Source organism: Labrus bergylta, chromosome 8 (genome assembly GCF_963930695.1).
Source record: "Labrus bergylta chromosome 8, fLabBer1.1, whole genome shotgun sequence".
NCBI lineage: Eukaryota > Metazoa > Chordata > Actinopteri > Labriformes > Labridae > Labrus > Labrus bergylta.
Window position 1 is genome coordinate 14558641 of NC_089202.1, and position 21507 is coordinate 14580147.

At 41.6% G+C, this 21507-nt stretch overlaps 2 protein-coding genes across 4 annotated transcripts; one reads left to right on the forward strand and one right to left on the reverse strand.

Moving 5' to 3' along the window:
- Window positions 1-1133: 1133 nt before the first annotated feature.
- On the forward strand, window positions 1134-12648 carry cops7a (COP9 constitutive photomorphogenic homolog subunit 7A). Its single transcript, XM_020649137.3, has 8 exons — window positions 1134-1266; window positions 4894-5016; window positions 7547-7622; window positions 8368-8456; window positions 9522-9724; window positions 9812-9917; window positions 10613-10782; window positions 12041-12648. The coding sequence occupies exons 2-8, from the start codon at window positions 4894-4896 to the stop codon at window positions 12078-12080; spliced, it is 807 nt and encodes a 268-aa protein (XP_020504793.1). The 5' UTR covers window positions 1134-1266; the 3' UTR covers window positions 12081-12648.
- A 1382-nt stretch (window positions 12649-14030) lies between these two features.
- pianp (PILR alpha associated neural protein) lies at window positions 14031-21401 on the reverse strand. Of its 3 annotated transcripts, XM_029280268.2 has the most exons (6): window positions 20929-21401; window positions 20374-20430; window positions 19775-20187; window positions 19310-19388; window positions 16194-16340; window positions 14031-15554 (listed from the first exon to the last, which is right to left on the reverse strand). In XM_029280268.2, exons 2-6 carry the CDS (start codon window positions 20382-20384, stop codon window positions 15533-15535), a joined length of 672 nt encoding a protein of 223 aa, XP_029136101.1. In that variant the 5' UTR covers window positions 20385-20430; window positions 20929-21401; the 3' UTR covers window positions 14031-15532. The 3 variants fall into 3 exon arrangements, with proteins under 3 accessions (XP_029136101.1, XP_065813885.1, XP_020504796.1); XM_065957813.1 differs by having other exon boundaries at window positions 16159-16340; window positions 20374-21401; XM_020649140.3 differs by lacking the exon at window positions 16194-16340 and having other exon boundaries at window positions 20374-21401.
- Between the last annotated feature and the right edge of the window lie 106 nt (window positions 21402-21507).

Sequence of the window (21507 nt, forward strand, 5' to 3'; positions counted from 1 at the left end):
AATGTACCAAAGCTTCAGATGAATCAGGGTGCAGAAGTCGTATCAATAAATCAAAGGCTTGGGCCAGGTGAGCCTGTTTTCCACATTTTTCAGAAAAGTCCACACTTGTTATTTATAGCGCTCCCTATCTATCCGCCTCCTCTCTCTCTCTGTCACAGATATTGGGATCAGTGGAGCTCAAAGGCAGATAACCAACAGTCAGGAGGGCAACATGTAGAGGACTGGGCCATTCAAACAGCCTCTCAAAGACATGATTTGACACTCCATGTAGAGATATACCCTTTATCTCGCCTGAATATTCACAGAAAATGCTGTAAAACTGGAAAACGGTTAGCTTAGTTTGGTATTGACTCTGATCAACAATGACCCCAGGAGACAATGTCTGTTTATAGTGTCTTTTTAAAAATTAACTTGCCTATTATGAAATTAAGTTTTCGCTTATTTCACCCAAATTGCTCATTTGAATATAAGCATCTTTAATTTTATATTTATTTATAAATCTCTTAAAAATGGTGTCCTTGCTACTGATCTCAGCAGTAGTTCAGTCTGTAAGGAGTTGAGTTGGGAACCTGAGGGTAGCCGGTCGCCGGTCGCCGGTCGCCGGTCGTCAAGTCCAGGTGCGGACCAAATCTGTTAATCTGGTAGGTTGAGAAGTGCCAGACCAGGTATCATTGAGCAAGGCTATACTATTGTGTATGTTACATTCTAATATGTGTGGGTTTTAAGGTCATATTTACAAATTTATAAACTATCAAATATATGTCCAACATGTATCAGATTAACATCCTTTTTTTGTGTGTGTGGGGGGGGGATTTATTGAGTCTGTAACAATCAATCCTTTAGATTATTATTAAAAAGTACAAAATTGAAAACAATTAAGATAAGATATTTAACATATGGAGTAAAGTAAAAGGACAACACATTTCCAGCTACTTCACGATTATTGAGTAAATGTACTTGTAAAACTGAGAAAAGAAGCTGTGCTAACCCGAACCCGCAAGATCTACTTGGCCCTATAACCTCCAGGTTATCACTGCTGATTCACATCAGGCCTACAGGTCTCATTTGTGTTAACCAGATCACCGCCAGATGACGCTCTTCTCTCTGGTCCATCGACAGAGATGATGATAGACAGCTACTCTATAGTCCCGCCCATTTCACTGTACTGTCCAATCACGGATTACGTTGCTTTGTTGTCGTACGTGAGCTGACGGCGGAACTGAACAATCGTGAGAGAGGCTATCTGCTAGAAACCTACATAACAAGGTAAATCTATGTACGCACAGACTCATTTAACACTTAAGTTAAAACTTTCAAGGATGCATCTTGTTTCCCGGTTAAAATGACACTGTAGTTGAATTATCTTTGTTCGAAGAAAGGCTTTAAATTATCGGAGGCCTAGCGACAACGGCTAAGCGAAGCCTTACGGTTACGTAGCCGTTAGCAACCGAGCTAGCATGACACACTGAGCTTGAATACTTTTTAATATTTATAATAATGTGAACATTTCAGCCAGAGAAAGCTGCAGCGGTAGACGTTTAAGCACTTTACTTGCAATTTTACACGACTCTCTGGTGACAGTCACTGAGCTTTAATGTTGGCCGGCTGAGATTAGTTTAGTAGCGAAATGTCACCAAACAGTGTTTATGTTGAATAAATCTGAAATCACAGGACCTGTGTGACGGTACTACTTGTTCATGTTTGTGACATGAAGCCGCTAATGTCGCAATCATCCTTCACAGGGGCAATGTGGAACATCTTATGTTATAATATGTTACTGAAAATGTTTCCAATTTAGTATTTACATCTGACGTCACAGGCTAAACAAAAGGTTTCTGCATTTCTCTGCTTTATGGAATAAAAAGTAGTCTAATAATTCATGTTTTTAATTTTTTATAGACTTAATAAACAAGTAGAATATATCAAAATATACCTTTTGAAAACAGGGATGTTATGTTTAAATTGTTTTCTGACTGACTTTTGTATGGACTCAACTATTAGTCAAACAAGTTAAAAGATAGTTTAAAGATAACTTAATAATAATAATAATAAATTAGATTTATATAGCGCTTTTCTAAACACTCAAAGACGATTTGACAGGAAGCAAAAAAAAAAAACCAAAGCAATAACTAAGAGAACAATACAACATAGAAATAGTGTCAAGGGAAGAGGATGAGAGTCAGTGGTTGTAGGCGGTGATGAAAAGGTGAGTTTTTAGGGATTTCTTGTAGGAAGTGAGTCTATGATGTTTTTAGGGAGAGAGTTCCAGAGGGTGGGAGCTTATTATATTTTATTATTGAAGACATAACAATTTTTAATCGTGCAGTAAATCAATGATTTCTCAAAATGTTTTCTTATGTTGATTTTTATTGATTACACTACACACACATCTTGTTTTATACAGCTATTAATGTCATGTCATATAATAAGAGATAACATTGAACATTTCTAATAGATTTTGCTCTGCTCCCATACATTTTAAAACTGTTATATCTTTAAAAAGTGACTCTGCAGCTGTCAACAGGGACATTGCATAATTCTTATCACCACTGCCCACATTCAGTTAATCCCTTTACACATAGTTTTACCATTTGATTTTCTTTAAGTAGCTTATATGAGCACGTTTGATGGAAAATTCTGTTTTCTGTAACAGCCTGTTTCAATTTGTAGTTTTAAAATATGTGACGTTGACACTAAGTGATGGTGCTTCTGATGTAAGAAGAGGATTGGCTCAAATATGCTAGGTCTGATCATTTCATGTTAAATTGCTTATATCATATATTATATTTCCAAATATGGATCAAAACATTGCTAAATTAAACATTCAATTAATTCACCAAGTCGCACTTAATTTCAGTAAAATAGCTCCTTTCAGAAGTGGCTCAGAAGGGACATCTTGGCTGGTGGAGTTATAGGAAAGAAAGATAAACTCATTAGAGTTGAGAGTTTTTTGAAGTGAGTTCTGCTCCAGTAAATTTGGGGAATTATGTACAACAGACTTTGGAAGTTTACAGCTGCCAAATCCAATTTCAAGTTGTTTTGTTATCTTTCTTGTCGAAGCCTTGAAGGTTTTTATTATTTTATGAAGTGTTTGATTCTGTTTGCTTCTCTAACGCTGTTTTCAATCTTTGGTTCCATGAAACTGTACAAATGAAAAGCCACTACAACAAGAATAATAATACAAATTAATATATTGTGGATACAATACAAAAAAGAACAGAGGCTTGATGTTTGATAACAAAAAAAAAAAAAAATGTACTTTGCATTATGTTGGCTTGGTACACATCATACAACAATGATAGGCTTAATGAAATAAGACGAAGGTAAAGCACCAATAATGTTGCCAGTCATTATCTTGAAGTCATAACTGCACAAGTTAATGTGTCCATTTGCATTCTGGGATCCCTTGAGTTATTATTTCAGATTTATTTAAGAAATGTATTTTAATTTCCCTGTTCTTAGGGGTACCATGTAGCTGAACATCTGCATCCTGCATACTTTGCAGCCTCTCCAATTCCTCTCGCAATCTGTCATCGATTTGCAGGCAGTTCATTCTCCTTATTAAATCAGTTTAAGAACATAGATGGATCCAATCCAGCCTGACATGTACTACGTAATTAGATTTTAACAGGTTTCTGAATTTAAAAGAGTTACTCTTCTTAAACAGAGTAAGTTAATTTGTTTGGCTGCAACACATGCCTGCTCATCTGTTCAGCTTGCCAGAGAAGATGATCTTTACACCTCCTTGATTGTTGTCCAGTGGGACAACATATGGAAGATGTGCATGAGTGAATCTTAATGTATCAGTTAAAGGATTATAGAAGACATCAGTGCAGTAAGCACTCACTTACTGAACCAGTCAGACTAGTCTTACCTCAGCACACTCTCAGTTGCATACATTATAAGAAAACAGCCTTAGATAATAGAAATGGTCTGATGCTACTGATTATCGGTTTCTGTAGAACTACACTTCCCTTGTGTCCTGGATTGTGTCTTCTGGGATTAGGATTTTAACAATTTCACATCAAATCAAGAGGAAACCTCCTCCTCACACTGTTTTATACAGTTTGGCTCTTTTGAATTGGGAGAAACACAACAAGAATCAGACCGACATCCTTTCTGAAATATTTTTCTACTAAGCTCATTTTGACTATGGAGCTTGTGATTTACAAAGCTCTAGTCAGACCAAAGTACAGGAACAGTGACAGAGATTTAGCATCAGGAAGTGGTTTTTCTCTTTTGTTCTTTGGGTTTCACTGTGTGCAGACTTAATGTCAGCACAAAGGCTAGCATAGGCATTTTACCGTCACTACTTACCGAAGGTAATTATTCTGTCATTGCCTTCAGCCCCCGGTGCATTAGCATCATGTTTCCATGTGGGGAAAGGGTTTTTGATGGATAAATATGTCTGCTTAGTATTCATCACACTTGTTGCTTGTGTTGGTTCTACAGATAGCAGCTGCTTGTCCACTATCTGAGTGGCTCTCCAGGTAATTTGAGGGTTAACTGCTTTGGTCAAGAGTACTTGGCTGTTGGAAGTTAAATAAAAAGGACATATTGTAACTTAAGTTCTATGTGCTTTCAACAAACTACAAGTGGCTGGACTATGTTTTGAGGGGCAAGATAAAACATCCTGCTGTAGATTCTTCATCCATTGAGCTTTGGTATTAACAATGGAGTATTTATTGACGACAGTGCAACACTGTCCCTAAACAGTATTTTCCATCACCTTAATAAAGAGGCAGAGCCAAGGCAGTAACAAAGATGTATTACTTCCTTGATTTTTTGGGGTACTTGAACTCTCTACATTGCTCTGCTGCTCTCATGAGTCTCTGTAGTACTTATGTCTAACCTGCTTTCCGTGTCCCTGTCACCTCTGTCCCCTGGCATCAGATGGAGGTGGAGCAGCTCCTGTCTCTGTCAGGCCCAGCGCTGGCCCAGGCTGTCAGCTCTCTACTGGAGACCCCAGGACTCTATGTCTTCTCCGACATCCTGGAGCTACCAAATGTCAGAGAGGTAAACACATGCTCTCCCACTTTGTCTTCCTCAACCTTTGTGTCTGTTGAGACCTTCTTTTTTTCAAACATTTTTTACAAACCTGCCGTGACAAAAACCGTCTGAATCCCTGCTTTGACAGTTCATGTCACAGATTTTTATATATCAAAGACACATGGAGAATCTGACTATCAACCATCAACCTAGGGTATCCATAAGCCACTTTGGGACACTTTCATTATGTGTGCAAGACAAGTGGCAATTAATATATACACATTTCTGCACCAATGAAGTCATTAAAGTAACACATCCAGTCGACACTGCGGCGTATAGAACTCTTGTGTGATGCTGCTATCTTTTTCTGAAAGTACATCACCAGCCAATTACGATAGTTATACGCTAAGCTTAAATGAGATTGAGCGGTTAACACCGCATTTTAGAAGTGAAACGCTGCTGTTAGAGTCGTGAAGGATTCAGAAAAAGCTCAACCACAGTGGACATTATTAAAGATCTGTGCAGCTTTTACGCATAAGTTAAATTTGTCTTTATTCACTTTAAAGACAGCACCAAGGTTTTGTAAAGGTAAAACGGTAGACAATCGTGAGGAATACATGTAGAAGATATTGCATCTGAAATTTAACTTCTGGGAAAAGTAGCAAGTGTGAGACTTCCAGTTCTTTTTTCTTTCTTTTTTTTTTAAGAAAAACACTGGTGGAAAGAGACAAACAGAGAAACATTGACAGAGATGTATCAGACTGAGTGACCTCAGTACAGAATATTACAGCACATTGAGAAGAAGTATTACAAGTCACCTTTAAAAAAAGAGCAATTAGTGCAATATTACCTATAAGGATAATAAAAATCTTATAATGGAAAGGTTTCCCTCAGCGCATATTGGTTTATTATTTACTAATTTAATGGCTCAAAGCAGGTCCACTCCAGCTGAATTCGAATGAAACAGTCAGTTATACTTGCTGAGAAGGCCTGTTGTAATATAATTTTCACTTTACAGCAACAGTCTATTGAGAGAAGTTTATACAATCACAAAAAAATTGAAGGAATTGTCACGTTATAACACCAAGTCAGTAAAACCTTAAGGGATATTAATCTGTCCATTTAGGAAGAACAAGTGATTGTGAAACAATTTCACCTGCTTTGGTGCAAATTAAAGTGACAACAGGTGCAATGGAGAGACAAAAGCAAGACAACCCCCAAAATAGAAAGGTTTGGCATGGGGTGATCACAGACAAGTGCTCTCTCCTTATCCTTCCTGACTGATTCCTCTGTACTTGTTCTGGCGTACTGCTAGTGTCCTTGTCACTTCTGGTATCTTGAGGCGGTACCTGCAGCCCTGACAGGTTGCACACAGGTAGTCCAGCTCCTCCAGTAAGTCACATCCATACTTGCAGCTCAAAAAGGTTTGTTGTGTCTCTAAGCACAGTTTCAAGAGCATGATATCCAGGGATTTCTGGTGTGTCTTTGAATCCAGCCTTGCATGGGCTGATGATTTCTGTTTCCATTGACCGTTGTTATGTTGTTGTGTTCTCAACAAATTATACGATGTGAAGATTTTCAACTTGAATAATTCAAACATCAGGATGTGATGTGTCAGTTAAGTGTTCCCTGGTGTTTTTTGGAGCAGTGTAGTTTTGTCAAAAATCTCTCAGAACATGGGACTTTTAAGAAAAATCCTCACATACAGCCTCCCTCTCAGGGGATGAATAAATGCTCGCTATTTCAAGTGTTTTCTTGTCAAACAAGATTTTTTTTGGTTCAACAGCAGAGAACACTTTCCTTGCTCGTTGCTTTCACGACATCTCACACTCAAATCATATCTGCACAGTATTTATAGAAAAAGAAAATGCTGTTGGCCTCATTTACGTCTTAATGGAAAAACTGCGTTGATGCAACATTTTGCACCTGCTTGTGGTAATGTCTGCTGAACTTAGTAGCTGTTCTCCAAGGTAACAGAAAAAGCAGTTTGGAAGAGAGTAAGAATCCATGGTGGGAAAAGTTACTATGCTTTTTTAACATCTCACAACCATTCAGAAATGAGCTGATGGATTCAAGTCAGCCATAAGGAAACACAGTGGTAGTGATTCATTTATATAGATGGATAAATAGATAGATAAAGATACCAAATATTTTCAGGATCAATTCTTAGTCAATGAAGAGTCAACAGTGCATCCTGAAGTTGCTTCTCTTGTCCAACAAACTGTCCAAAACCAAAGATTTACTCTCATAAATGACAAAGCCAAGAGGCACATTGTTACATTTCAAATGTTGAACATTTTACATCAAAGTTTTTATATTGAAAATGTCTGAAACTATTTCTTTTTATTACCACTTTATTATCAGTAGTTAGCAATTAAACGTCAAATGATCAAAAAAAATGAATGTTGCCGCTCTCTCTTAATGTGATCTTCTCTACTTATCTCACCAAGCCTCAATTGAACCTCAAATAACAGATACAATGCAGTTGTACATTTTTTTGTATATAGGAGTCTCATTACTTGTTTGTTTTTTCTCTGACCTCATCTGCACCTCTCAGCTGGAGAACGGCCCACACGCACCTGTGTACCAGCTCCTCAACCTCTTTGCCTATGGAACCTACTGCGACTACAAAGGTATTGCAGTGACAGCACAGTGTAAATAAGTAATAGGGCAGCCCAGCAACTCTTTTATTGTGAGCTGTACTTATTTTCTGTGAGGCAGGCACCTTGACACAGCGGCCTAAATCTCTGAAATACTGCTGGCAGGTTATTTACAGAACAAAATGACTGATTTGAGCTTTTTGGCCATCTTCTCATTGAGTGTTCTTATTTGCAGCTGATTGTGCTGCAGCAGTGCTGCCACAGACGGATAAACGAATCTTCTGTGACTTCATTTGCTGTCTGTGTTATGCACCAGGAAGCTTCAACAAGAAGTGGAATGTTAATTATGTCTAATTTTATGCAGAATATCAACCAATAGCCTGGAAAAAGAATCTAGCCTACTTTATTGTTGCCTTCCCTTTGGAGTCATGCCAACAGGGAGCACATTTCCTTTCAGAGAGCTGTGTAGTGGAGCCCTTAGAGGAGCTGTCAGAGCTGCTGTCTCAGAGGGTCTCAGTCCCATCACCAGGGGAGCATGGCAGCAGGAGACAGTCGCTGGAGAGCGACCTCCTCCTAACTCTGTTCTCTGACTGCTTAAACAGCTCCACACTCACCTACGTGTCTCTGTATAGCATCACATTTCAAAGTAATAAGTAGTGCTTCAATAATGTGTGACTGTTTGACCCTTAGCAAAGTGACACTTGCACACCGCTCTGCTATATTATTTTCAACGTGTCACTTTTTTCTTTTCTTTTCTTGTTCTTGTCTGCTGCGTTAGAGAGAGCCGCCTCTCTTCCAGAGTTGACCCCCGCACAAAGAAACAAACTGCGCCATCTGTCCATCATCAGCCTGGCATCTAACCTCAAGGTACTTCACTCTTATCTTTTTACACTTTACAGAACAGTGCTTGGGCAATAATGTTGCATCCATCTCAGGATTGAGTAAAAAAAATCTAATATTGGCAGGCTTTATATTTAGAGCTTGACCAATATATCATTCGGCTGGTATCGGCCTCTCCCATTCATATTTGTACAGTTTTGAGAACATTTGATGCAGAAAACAGATTGCGGTTGGATTGGAGCCTAACTCAGAAAGTGTCATGAAGAAGTTTGTCCACCTGAGCACACTTCAGGTTATAATGGGCCCTTCAGAATTGTTTGAATTATTCCAGCTAACAAAAAGAAAGACCACATCTGTATAGTGACGTAACGCTGTAGGCTTCTTTAAGTAAGAGATTGATAAAGTATCAACAACACGCCCTTTGAATATGGCTCTGCTATTTTGTACTGATACAATTTTCTTAAAGTTCATTTAAGGTTGGCTGTGATTTAAGCTTGTGGCTGTTTTTTTTTTTACATCAATTTAATTAAAACCACACATCAGACAAGCCCTTCAATCCCAAGTTTCTCCAGACAAAGTCACCAGCGCAGCTACAACCGCTGATTAGAGACGTCTACCCCTCCCTCCCCTCCATGTGCGTGATAAAGTATTAAATGTTCGTTTAAAAGTCATCTCTCATTTGCACCTTCCAACCATACTGCTTATGCCTTTTTCTTTCCCTGCTGCTGATAAATAATTGATTCATTATTCTCACCAGCCCTGTTCTTTTTTTTTAAACACTTAATCTCACTTTCCCTTACCATTGCTCCTTTCTCTCATGCTCTCTGTTTTTCTCTTTAATATGTCACTGCTTTCCTCCCATAGAGGCTTGAACTCTCTAATTGCCCAGTAGAGGATTGTTAAATTGTCCAAACTCTCCTCTCATCCTTGTTTGTCAGTGACATTTGGACAAATGGGCAATTTCACAGAAACATTTGTTGTCATTTTCCATCAAGCTGTTAAAGTGCCTTAAATTATCCGCTTGTATACGCTGTATAAAAAAGGGAGAAAGAATATTAGGGTTAAAGTCTCCTTGTCTCTTTTCCCTCTCAGTGCCTGCCATACTCACTGCTCCTACAGCAGCTCGAGCTGAAGAATGTGCGGGAGCTGGAGGACCTGCTGATCGACGCCGTTTACTGCGACATCATCCAGGGAAAACTGGACCAGAGGAACCAGCAGGTGGAGGTGGACTGCAGTGTGGGTCGTGACCTTGGCCCCAACGAGCTCCCAAACATAGTCAACACACTTCAGGAATGGTCTGCATCACTTCTGTGTGTCTGCGTGCACACTTTAGATTTATGGCTCAATTATCTGTTACTCACGATCCGCTTTTTCTGTCTCAGGTGTACAGGCTGTGAGGCAGTTCTGTGTGGGATTGAGGAGCAGGTCTCGAGGGCAAACCAGTACAGAGAGAGCCAGTTAAAAGTCAAAGTCCAAGTGGAAACAGAGGTCAGTCCATCACCACTTCTGCCTGCAGTTCTCTCACTCTTTCCCCCCAAGGAAATACAGTAAATGTTACTCTTCGCTCCTCCACATCTCTGTTTCTTAATGCTCTCAGCTATATGTGATATTTTAGTTTTGCACTGACTTCACATGTCTATGTGTTGTCTATAAGGGTAAAGTCTTCATTAGGGTATTCAGTCATGCATATAACCTTAAAGAAAGATTTCACCTTGGTCATAGATAAAAGTCACTTCCATATGTTCTGTTCATACCATTCAGCTGGTAAAGGAAACGTTTACAGTCATGTTTGTGTCCAAAGAAACCGGCGAGCTTCCACTCTTCAGCAGAAAAACACTGCCCTCTCTGTGAGACACAAACAAGGACATTATACTAAAATAACTGACACTCACTTTGTGACTGAATCAGACTGCTGACACGTCCCATTAGCACATTAAGAATGATTTTACAAAGACTACTAGGGACTGTGGGTTTTTGTCCCCCCATCACTTAGATTAGAAGCAGAATTAAGGGGTGAGAGAATGCCCAGTAGGAACAATTACAGCACAGAAATCTGTTTAAATGTTTAAACGGGAACTCTGACTTTTTGTCTGAGGACAGACTTGAAAGATTGTGAATCCTTTAACACACATCTCGCCTCCTTTAATCTTTAATTTTTTAATCTCTTCTCTTTTTTCCCTCAGGTCTCAAACCTACAGAAAACGTTAAAGGCCAGCGCCGCCTCTCCGTCGTCAGGCCCCGCCCCTGCTGGAGCTGCCTCCAATCAGGACGCAGACCAGCCTGCAGAACCCAGAGACCCCGCCTCTTCTCAGGAACCACGACAACCAGGCAAAAAAAGTTCAAAGGTGAAAGGGTAAGTACGGTGACATCACCTTTACATTATTTTTCTGCTTGAGTGCTTGGTTCTTCACACCAAGGCAGTGAAATATATGTTCTGTATGAGTTATGCTCTCTGAACAACTCTTCATATACTGTTTAATACGGACAAACCACTCCGAGTTTGCATAGAAATTGCCTCCGTTTTTCTTAAGCTTGGCCAAACATTTCAGAAATGAACACATAAAATATGTTTGGCCATGTAGAATAATCACTGAAGGTTTGTTTTTTTAAATTCAGATTTGTCGCTGCACTTTTAAATGTAGTTGACGTTGAGGTTTTTAAACCAAGAAACAAGAAAATGTTGTGACTGCCTGTCACAAAATTGGAACAAAAAGCTGCATGCCGAAGGTCTTTTTCCATTAGGTTTCTTTCATTACTGCTCTTTCTTTTTGTGATGCATAGCACTCGTGGTCTTTGAAAGGTGCTTTATAAATCTGAATTTGCCTAGTTATAACCACGGCTCTAAAAAGACTCCACATCAAACACAAAATAAAAGACATTAGTCCAGGGTTCTTGTCGAGAACTGTGTTAATTTAACACTGAAATGCATTTTTTCATTAACATATGCAGCCAGCTGCCGGTGTAATTGGTGGATCTGTATGTGAGTGTTTGCATGAAGTGGCTTTATTATCGGGTTCACGTCTATGTTTCGCAGCGATTTCCAAACCCTGCTATCAGGGCCTGTTCTGCCTCCATACAGCCAGATTACCAACGGCTAATTTCACTTCTGCCTCTAGAAAGTAGAATGTCACCAGCTATATTCCAATGCCCGCTTGGTCCCCTCCTCCTGAAAGAAATGTCTCTCCCTCCAGTGATCAGGCGAGATGCTTTGCTCGTCGTCTGTTTATGTTGTTGTAGCTGAACGGAAAGCTGTCATTATTTTTTGTCTGCCTCTCGCATGTTGATGAAGCGTAGAGGCCTATAATTTTCATCACTCAGCACCGCTCTTCATTCAAATGTAGATCCACTTAATGTTTTGGAATCCAAATTAATGACAGCTTAACCTCATTCCTCAAATTAAAGGCGTTTTGACACCATTTCTTCTTCGTAAAGCTATTTAAAGGAACTGGTAGTGCAGCAGCTATTATTAGAAATGGCTTCTTTTCAAAATACAAATACAAAATTCACCCTGACCAATTTCAATGCCGACATAAATACTGATTGTAAATAATGTGTTACTGTTGTTCTAGAAGCACTGATGATGTGTTTGTTCCTGGTTGTTTCCTGCTCAGGCTGCGTGGCAGTGGAAAGATCTGGTCCAAGTCCAACTAAAGAAAAAGGAGAGTGAGATGTGGACAGCGGCACTGATGGACACTCTGGCAGATTATTGGACACATGAACACATTGACGGACAAACGGATACATTAAACAATGTGACCAATGTTCAAGGACACCTTTGTCTCACACACACAAAAGCACACACACATTCTCTTCACAATAAAACCAGGAAGCTTAATGGGAACTGTTTTTTTCTCACCAAATCTCACCTGGACCGATTCAGAAACACACACAGGTGTTACATCCACTCTTGTAGTTCTTAATAACCTATCAGGCAGACCACAAGTGTAGACACACACGCACACACACACACACACACACACACACGCACACACCACTTCTATCACATCAAGATCAAACAGTCTGCAGCAGGAGTCGGTTGCCTTTGACCAGAAACAGGATCGGTGTATTTGACGCAGATGTGTGTATCTATTGGTTTAAAAATGTTCTTTTGCTTTAGATTAATGTTTCTTTGTATTTTTTCTCTCTGCTGAGTTGAGACATGTAAAAAAAAAAAAAAAAACAGAATATAAATTGTCGGGAAATAAAAGGAAGCCCTGTACTTCTCCTGACTGGCTCATTAATGTCACTGTCACTTCTTTTATTAAATGCTCTTCAAAGTGCATCTCTGGAGGGTGCACAGCTAAATGTTAACTCGCAGAAGGGGGCTACCCGTTAGGAGGTCAAGCCATTAATTAGGGCATCTCCCAAAGAGACTAATGTATTATAGAGCTGAGGCTTCCCCTGTGCGCAACCAGCATGGATACATTCACACACAGATACACATGCCATGCGCATTCATATTTCATACAAGCTTTTTTGCCCACAGCTTCTATTTCAATGTCAAACTATGCCGTTGAAATGGCCGGGCCAGCCTCTCCAGTACCACTATCACGCTGTCAAAATTACCTTCATCATCCATCCCTCCCCATCTCTCTCTCTCTTGTCTTTTTGACTCTGTTTTCACTTAATTCAATGCTTTCCATCGTGCATGACATTAATAGTGGCAATTAAATGACCAGCAACTGCAGCGAGAGGGAGAAAGACATGGAAATTATGATCCTGTTTCATTTTTTTTTTAACCCTTCCTGTCTCCGTCATCTCCTCCCTCCTACATCACTCCCACCTCTATTATTAGGGGTGTTAATTTCACTCTGTAAATGAACCGTATTGGTTGAGTTTTTATCAGGCGAGAGCTGTGAATTCTAACAGCTGTACACCTCTGAGTGTCGTGAGGGTTAGAGAGAAAGTGGCAGGTGAGCCCTGTGTGTTCATTAAACGTGTGAGCATGTGAGCGATGACTATGCATACGCACGTTTACACCTAACTTCTGCTTTGGTGTTTATCAAGCGTGTTTGCAGATTGCTGCAGTGTCTGCCGCTATGTGTCTCATAACTCCAGGATCATTAAAACTTCAGAGTGGAATGAAGCCAATCAATTACTTTGATTGATCAGTGAAGAGCCAGAGGAGATGGAAACGGTGTGTGTGCAGCAGACTGAGGGGAGGATCTCAATACAATCAGGTGGCATTTCTCAACTCGTGGCCACCTTGATTTTATTGACATTTGTTTGAAAAAGCGTACACAGAGGAAATTCTTGCTTAGCATTCTGTTAATCTTACTGAAGCAAGGGGAATCCATATGAGGTGAGGAGATAAGGGAAAGCTTCACACACACACAGCCGCCTTATTCTTCCTTTTCTCAGCTGCTGCTCGATGTTAAAGACATGATTGGCACATGCTGGGCTATTTAATGCCAAGCTTATGGTTCAGAATCAATGCAAGGCAGAGGACTAAATGTTCACTTCAAGGAGAAAAAAGATTAGGATACAGGGGTAGCTATTAAAATGCACAGTGTAGGCTTTGTCAATCCCATAAAGCATTGCAGAACGTACCGCTCCCAGGGGAATTCATTCAATATGCACAGAAATAAACAGACACAGAGCTAAAACGCCAGTCTTTATTGAACTTCCATGGTACAGAAAGACCACATTTATACAGAAATGCTACTAAAAATCACAAGACTTTATATCTGTAGGTTTTTACACGAGCCACGCATGAAGCCACCAGCACTATGTCTGTAGTGGAAATGTGTGTAACTGGAGGGGATTCATGTCTCAAAGATGCTCCGAAAAGTTGCAAAATGCAACCTGACATTTGGCTTCAGAAGATTCTTTAAGATTTAATTCACTGATAGATAAAATAGACATTTATAAATTATAGATTTGAAGCGACTCTTACAAGTTTTCTTACTATATACATGCAGATTCAGAGAGGCAGAGAAGATGCTCCTTGATGTACTTCTTTCCTTTGGATATGTAGTTTTTTGATGCTGATATGAAGCAAGATTTTTGTGGTTTTGTTTTCCAAGTTAAGATTCTAGGCTGTCCACTGAAAATAAAATCCTTTTTGTGGTACTTGTCAGTCCTTTGATCTCGCGTACAGTTCACAGATGCTCATTTCCATGACGAAATAAATCTGTCTTTGTTGTGTGCAATCCGAAACCTTTGGGAAACATTGATTTTCAACAGGAATGTCTCTTCCATCCAACCCCCTTTTGCTTTATGTTTTTTTTTTTTTTTTTTTTTTTTTTTTTAAATCTCCACCAGTGGAGGTTCTCTATGCCTAACACACCTCTACACAGTCCAGCAGGAACAAAGGGTGCTCCACAAAGGGGTGAACGTCAGCCACATAATTAAGAGAACAAATCATGAGGGAAAAAAAAAACTAAACAAAACAGACTCCTGCACACTCTGCAGAGGGAAAAATCCACACTATTTGCATTTCAAGCGCCCAAAGCGGGGGGATAAACAGCAGTTTTTGGAGCGTGACATGTTAAACACATTGCCTGTTGGCCAGAGCTGTGCCAATGAGCTTTGTGAAATACCCCGTTCAGTGTTTGGAGATGCTGTGAAAGGCTTTTTAACACTATACCCGCCAGATACGAGGCTGCTACACTGAACTGAAAATGAGTGAAAGAACAGTCGGCTGCATTAGAGCTAATACTGAGTTATTGGAAACAGTTGTGGAAGCACAGGTAGGGCATTTCATGGGTAATGAGATTCTGCATGGCTGTTAAACTGCCTGTTTGTCAATTAGTCAAGGCAGGTCGAAACACAGAGCGGTTGGGTATTTTGGCAGAGCTTGGGGCCATACAGGGGATGGAAAACAAGGAGCAGGTTACAGTGATGCAGAGCCACATAAAAGAAATTAGCACAGAGCATAGAGGAAGGGAGGAAGGAAGGAACCAGGGAGGGAGCAGCAGGGAGATGATTTTAAGACCTCAGGGGAGCCAAGGAGTTTTGTGATGGCTGGATACCTGGGATCCCTGAATTCATTTCACAGTTTCAGAGAAAATAAAACGACGCTGCGGGCACACCCTCTGGTTCGTGTTGATGTTCCTCCTCAGGCCTTGTAGAAATGTTTACCATATGGAAAAACAGTCACCTCAGAGGTTCACTACTGGGATCCTGACACAGCAAGAGACACAAGAGAAGAAGAGTGAGAGTGAGAAGGAATATAGGGGGGGAAATAAAAGAAGAAGAAGATTGTTGTGGGAAGCTTGGGGAGCCCTGGTACTGGTAGGAAAAAAAAAAAAAAAAAAAAAAACAGAAGACAAGGCGAGCCGAACCGAGAGGCCCGAAGCTGAAAAAGTGGTGTAGACGCAAACGGAAAGCTGCACCACAGGGGACCGAGAGGGCGGCAGAGGGAAGAGACAGAAGAGAAGGAGGAAAAGGGTGAAAGGAAAAGCTGATGGGGGAGAAGGAAGGACGGAAGCGAGAGGGAGAAGTGTTAGTTCCCTGACTGAGATTAACTTTGAATACCCTTAAATAAAAGCATGATTACATGGACGGTGGCTGGGCCCATGATGACTCATCTGGAGAGGGAGTTTAAAACACAGAGACTTCTTACAGCAACACTCCAGCCCTGAGCACTCCTTGGAGAATAGCACTACCGTCCAATTATTCTACATGTTCATGCACACTAAAGGTAAAAAAAAAGGGCTGTTTTACACACACACACTAAGAAGCAAACTTTTATCCAGAGCTACACACACATTAGAATCATATATACCCAGACTGTGCCGAGCTGCCGAGGCGACTCATTACCTCTCCCTGTCGGTGAAGGAGGAGGAGGTGCTGTGTAGCGTCTGCCGGCTGTCCTCCGAACCCAGGGAGCGAGGGAGCGCAAGGGAGAGGGGGGGAGCCACGCCACGGGAAAGCGGGGGCGGATGCTGGGAACAGCTGCGATCATAACTTGGAGAGAAGGATGGTGGCACAAAAAGAGGAAGAGAAAGACAGAGGAGGAGAGGGGATGGAGAGAGGCAAGAAATTGGGGGAAACAAGATTGGGGATAGAAGAGATGAGGATGGAGAGAGGTTGATAAGGGATGGGGGAGTGGAAGAGAGGGAGAGAAAAAAAAGATTGGTGGAAGGACAGAAAAAAATAAAAAAGGATGTTAAAAAGAGACCAAGAGGAAGTGGGACAGGAATAGAAACAGAGATTAAAGGACACAAAGAAAGTTGGAGTTTCAGAGAGACGGATAAGTAAAAGAAGGTTATAAAGAGCAGGAAGTGATTGAGGAAGGAGGTTGAAATTAAGAGGAGCAGATAAGGAAAAAAGGAGGGGAAAAAAAGGAGGGGAGAGACGGAGAAACAAAGTCAGAGAGCATCAAGAACAGGCGAGCCATTTAGCATCAGCGAACACATTACACTGCCACTGTGAGAGAGAATTAGAGCACTCATTGGACTCATTAAAACGCTGTCAGGGGGGAGAGGGAGGCAGAGCGAGGAATGGGTAGAGGAGACAGGCACTGTGGGGGAGAGAAGAGGGAGAGGAGGGAAGGAGTCTGATGGGGTGAGGTAGGCAGGATGCAACAAGGCGAGGAAATAGTGGTGAGGAGAGTGAGTTAAGGAAGACACAGCTGGGAGTCACAGGTCCAGGCTCTTAAGGATACTTAGACATCCAGCAGAGGTGTTCTCGCTGCCATAAAAGCCATCCTGCACCCTCATTTTCCCTCAGCAACACCTGTCTGACTCCACACACCCCTCCGCAAACACACTTTTACACACAAAAATGCTTGGAAAATTAGCCACACTGACGTTTTTAGGTCTGGGAAAATCACTGAGCACATATGCTGCGCTTCTATAATCATAATGAACTGGACAGTCGCCAATTTCCACTATAGGCTATCATTTCAGTCCATCTGTAGCCTCCCCCCCGCTCAATCCCCAGCACTTTCTCCATCTAACACATGGTGTTATTTACACATTTATGACACTGAAGCATGAGCCAGTCTATAGAGAGGGGATTGCTGCCACGTCTCCGGTCTGAACCCCGGCAATTCTCACTCTTTTATGCAAGGCCACTTGCATAAAAGGCAGAGTTTGGATTTTCATCCATAGCTAGTGTAGATGAAGTAAGTTATCGAAACAACAGAGCAGGCCAGAGAGAGAAAAAAGGGGGGGGGGGGGGTTTATCATGTATCAGCTCAAAGCAAGCTGCAGGATTATCTGTTGATCTGCAGCCGGACTGGCAGTGCTGGGAAAGATAGGGAGACTGGCGGAGGAGATAAGAGGAGTACCAGCTGTACAAAGACAGGCGGTGTTAGAGTGAGGCAATGATGATAACTGGAAGTAAGCGAAATAACCCGAAGGGAGAGGGGGGTAACACAGGTATTTAGAGAAAGAACAATTAAAAAAGGGGGAAGGAGAGAGAGCGGGGGAGATAATGTAGGAGTGTGAGAGCAAATCTGAGATTAAGCGAGAGTATGAGAAAAATATGGAGGAGAACAAATTATACAGATTCAGGCAATGCAATGTAAAATTATAACATAATAGGAACGTGGGTACGATGATCAGATAAGAGAATTACAGTAAAAAAAAAAGGGGGCAGAGCGAGTATAGATTAGTGAGAAAAAAGGGAGAAGGAGAAGAAAAAGCAAGGTGATGGGAGCAGGAGGAGAAGGAGAGGAGTCCCAGTGGTCAAATAAACGAGGTGTTATTGGTTTGATCAGCAAAGCGTAGCAGTGCTCCACTACATCACATAGATGACTCCCCATTTCCAGCTAATGGCCATGAGTGCAGTACTCACTTTAAACACATACAGAACCCACCCTGTGTTTAACCCACCCTTTGTTTACCCCGTCCCTCTTCTTTACATGCTCCCAGAGCTTTGATGGCCGTTGAAGAACATTGACACCACTGAAGTTCTTCTATCGCTATGACAACAGGTTTGTTTCTGCATCCTGTCACATCCCATTGGTTACAGGGAATATTTAATAATTGCATGTCTAATGGCACAAAATGACACATCTGCACGACTTTCAGGCCCACAATGATGTTAGAAATTCATGAGTAAGCAATTACTCAGCTCTAACTAGAAAGGAGGATGAACGTATAGAAATGATGCAACCATAAACATGCACATTCACATTCAGATCTGCCAAAGCAAAAGGTCTCATCTTTAATGAGGACCAAACATCTGGCATCTTCATTAAACTCACACATCTGGTGCCAAACTGATTTACATCTTGGCACATTAATTGGTAAGAATTGGCACATCTGAAGTTTTCTGTAAAAATGGAAATTACCAGCACATTTTTCTTTTTTCTAAATGTTGTGACCGCTCTACACCTCAGGACACTCAATGAATTCACGTTGATCATATTCTATCAGTCCCTTGTAAAACAAATTCCAATAGTAAGTTGTCTGAAAATCAAAGTGAACATTGTATTCTGATGCTATGTTGCTTACTATCTGGGTACACCATTAGGTTTCTCTTCTAAAACCCAAAGGAGGTCCTGACCCCAAGGTTGGTAACCTTTGTTAAAAGAAGAACTATAATTGACCAAAACACATCCCTGCTGTAGCTGAGTTTGATGTTATTCAGAAGAAGAAAGTGTTTTCTAAGAGCAACAATAATTAGATTAACCCTCCCAGTCTCAAAGTGTCCAGTTAAAAAAAGAATTGACACCAAAATGCATTTTGCATCTTTTTCCACAACATTCTGAAATTGGGAGAATCAGGACAAGTCCTTACTTTATATAATGTGACACACACACACACACACACACACACACACACACACACACACACACACACACACACACACACACACACACACACACACACACACACACACACACACACACACACACACACACACACACACACACACACACACACACACACACACACACAATTATTGAGAGAATGGGTTCTTACCAGAGTTTTGCTGTTATGATGACTGCTGTCAGTATGAGCAGGGAGGAGATGGTCACAGTGACATAAAACTGAGGGTCCACTGTAACAAAGACACACACACACACCGTTATTTATTTCTCCCACCACGACCATGTATCATTGTATCCAGAACAAAAGAAGAAATAAATGAAGCCGGCTGAAACATGACATTGAATGTTCAGAACGTTGGCCTCCAACTCTAACTCTAATCTGATGACGTCTTCTGTGTATCTTGTAATCTGACAGCAGCCGATTCCTGCTGTGAGTGATGAGAACTTTATTAGGCATTCCTCGCCACAGACACAGCCGGCTGCACACAGCTCCCCGTCACCCTGCTGACAGCTCATTCCCTGGAGGACTTGTGGCTTGTGTGTGTGTGTGTTCACACGGACTGGCTCGTGGACACCTTTATTTACAAATCCTTCATGTGCAGATCCTGATGCCCACCTTCCTCAGGCTCCACCTCCATTTCTCCATCGTCCGCTCCCTCCTGGTCTCTAGACTCGAGCGGTGCCTCCTCTCCTGGCTGCATGCTTGAACTGGGAAAAGGCCAATTCACAGATATGGCGGAGCTGTCCTCCTGCTGGCTCCCGTGCGGGTGCAGGGGGTCAGGTTCCTGGCTGGAGAGAAAGTGGTAGGTCTCATCCTCCAGAGGTTGCGTGGGACCCCAGACAACCGCCCACAGAGGAGTGGGTGTGACCTGGGCTGTGACAGACAGCTGGACCGACAGGGTGTCCACCTGATCCTCCTCGCCCTCGCTGTCGTCACGGTTACAGGTGGAGGGCTGTGTCACCAGAGCAATAAGGAGGAGGGAGATGAGGCAGCGGAGGGCAGTCAGTCGTGCGACAGGAGAGATGGAGCTGGAAGAAAAGTGGAGAAGAAAGGATGAGAGGTGGAGGAGTGACAGGGAAGTTGTCTTTCTGTCTACAGGTACCCTGCACGACCTCATCAGCACAGAAAATGATGCCCGCTATCACTCAGAATGACATTTTAAGCATCTGCTCCCCCATACATCCATCCTTCAGCTCAGATACTTTCCATCTTACCATCTCTCCATCGCTTCGCTCTGTTCACTGAGACTCCGCTCCTCCGATCATCTCTCTCTGTATGGAAGGACAGAGGGGCAAGAGAAAGAGAGAGAGAGAGAGAGCGAGAGAAAGAAAGGGGGAGGGTCCAGCTTTTTTTCTTCTTCAGTGTTACCAGATAAAAACATGTAAACATGTAAACATGGCAGAACTGTCATTACTTACAAAACACACACACATGCAAACGCACCCCTGGGCTTTTAAATGTAACACTCAATTATGCACCACATGTTCATCCACATCTGCACTCAAGAACACACAAAAGTACACACACATTGTCCGTTCTGCTCTGTCACACACACTCAAGGATCACACACCTGAGCGCAGCAACATTCATCATCATTAGAGGCGTCATGCACGGAGCCAACACTTTCTGTGGCACTTTGAGCAGAGAGAGGTAACTTCCTATCTACAAGCGCTGCCTGAATGCCACAGAAATGTCACTCATAGACACACACACACGAAGACGGACAGAGACACACAAGCGCTCCGACACATATCAGTTATCATTCCTACCTCTGGCAGTGAAGAGAGGGAATGAGAGAGGGAGACAGAGAGAAGGGGGAGATACAGAGAGCAAGGGAGGGGAGGAAAAAAGCATTGGTTGCCGAGGCAACGGAGACATGTAGAGTCTGCTAGAGTAAGAGAGGAGAGAGAGAGCGATGTGAGGAAGGCAAGCGACTGTAGGAAAGAGATTTAAATGCTAATTATGTTTTGTTTTTTTAACGCTTCAATTAAATGGACGCAGAGGAAAAGAAATGGATTTGATGATGCAAACAGAAATGATACCGAGGACGACATTAATAAGCTCATTTTAGAGGCGGGAGGTTTTTTCTTATAAAAAAAGAACTCTTCAATTATGTTTACAAAAACAGGAAGGACACCCCAGAGAGAAAAAGGAGGGGGAGGAAGAAAGGAAGGAGCCGAATAAAGATGGAATAAAATGTCATTTACATTCATTTACACAGAGAGAGAGGCGAGCTGGTGTCTGAAGAAGAAGCAGGGTCAGGTTGATGTAAAAAAAAAAGACAACAAGAGAAGCAAATTTGGAGGCCAGAGTCACACTGTGACAGCTTTATTGTGTATGGAAATAAT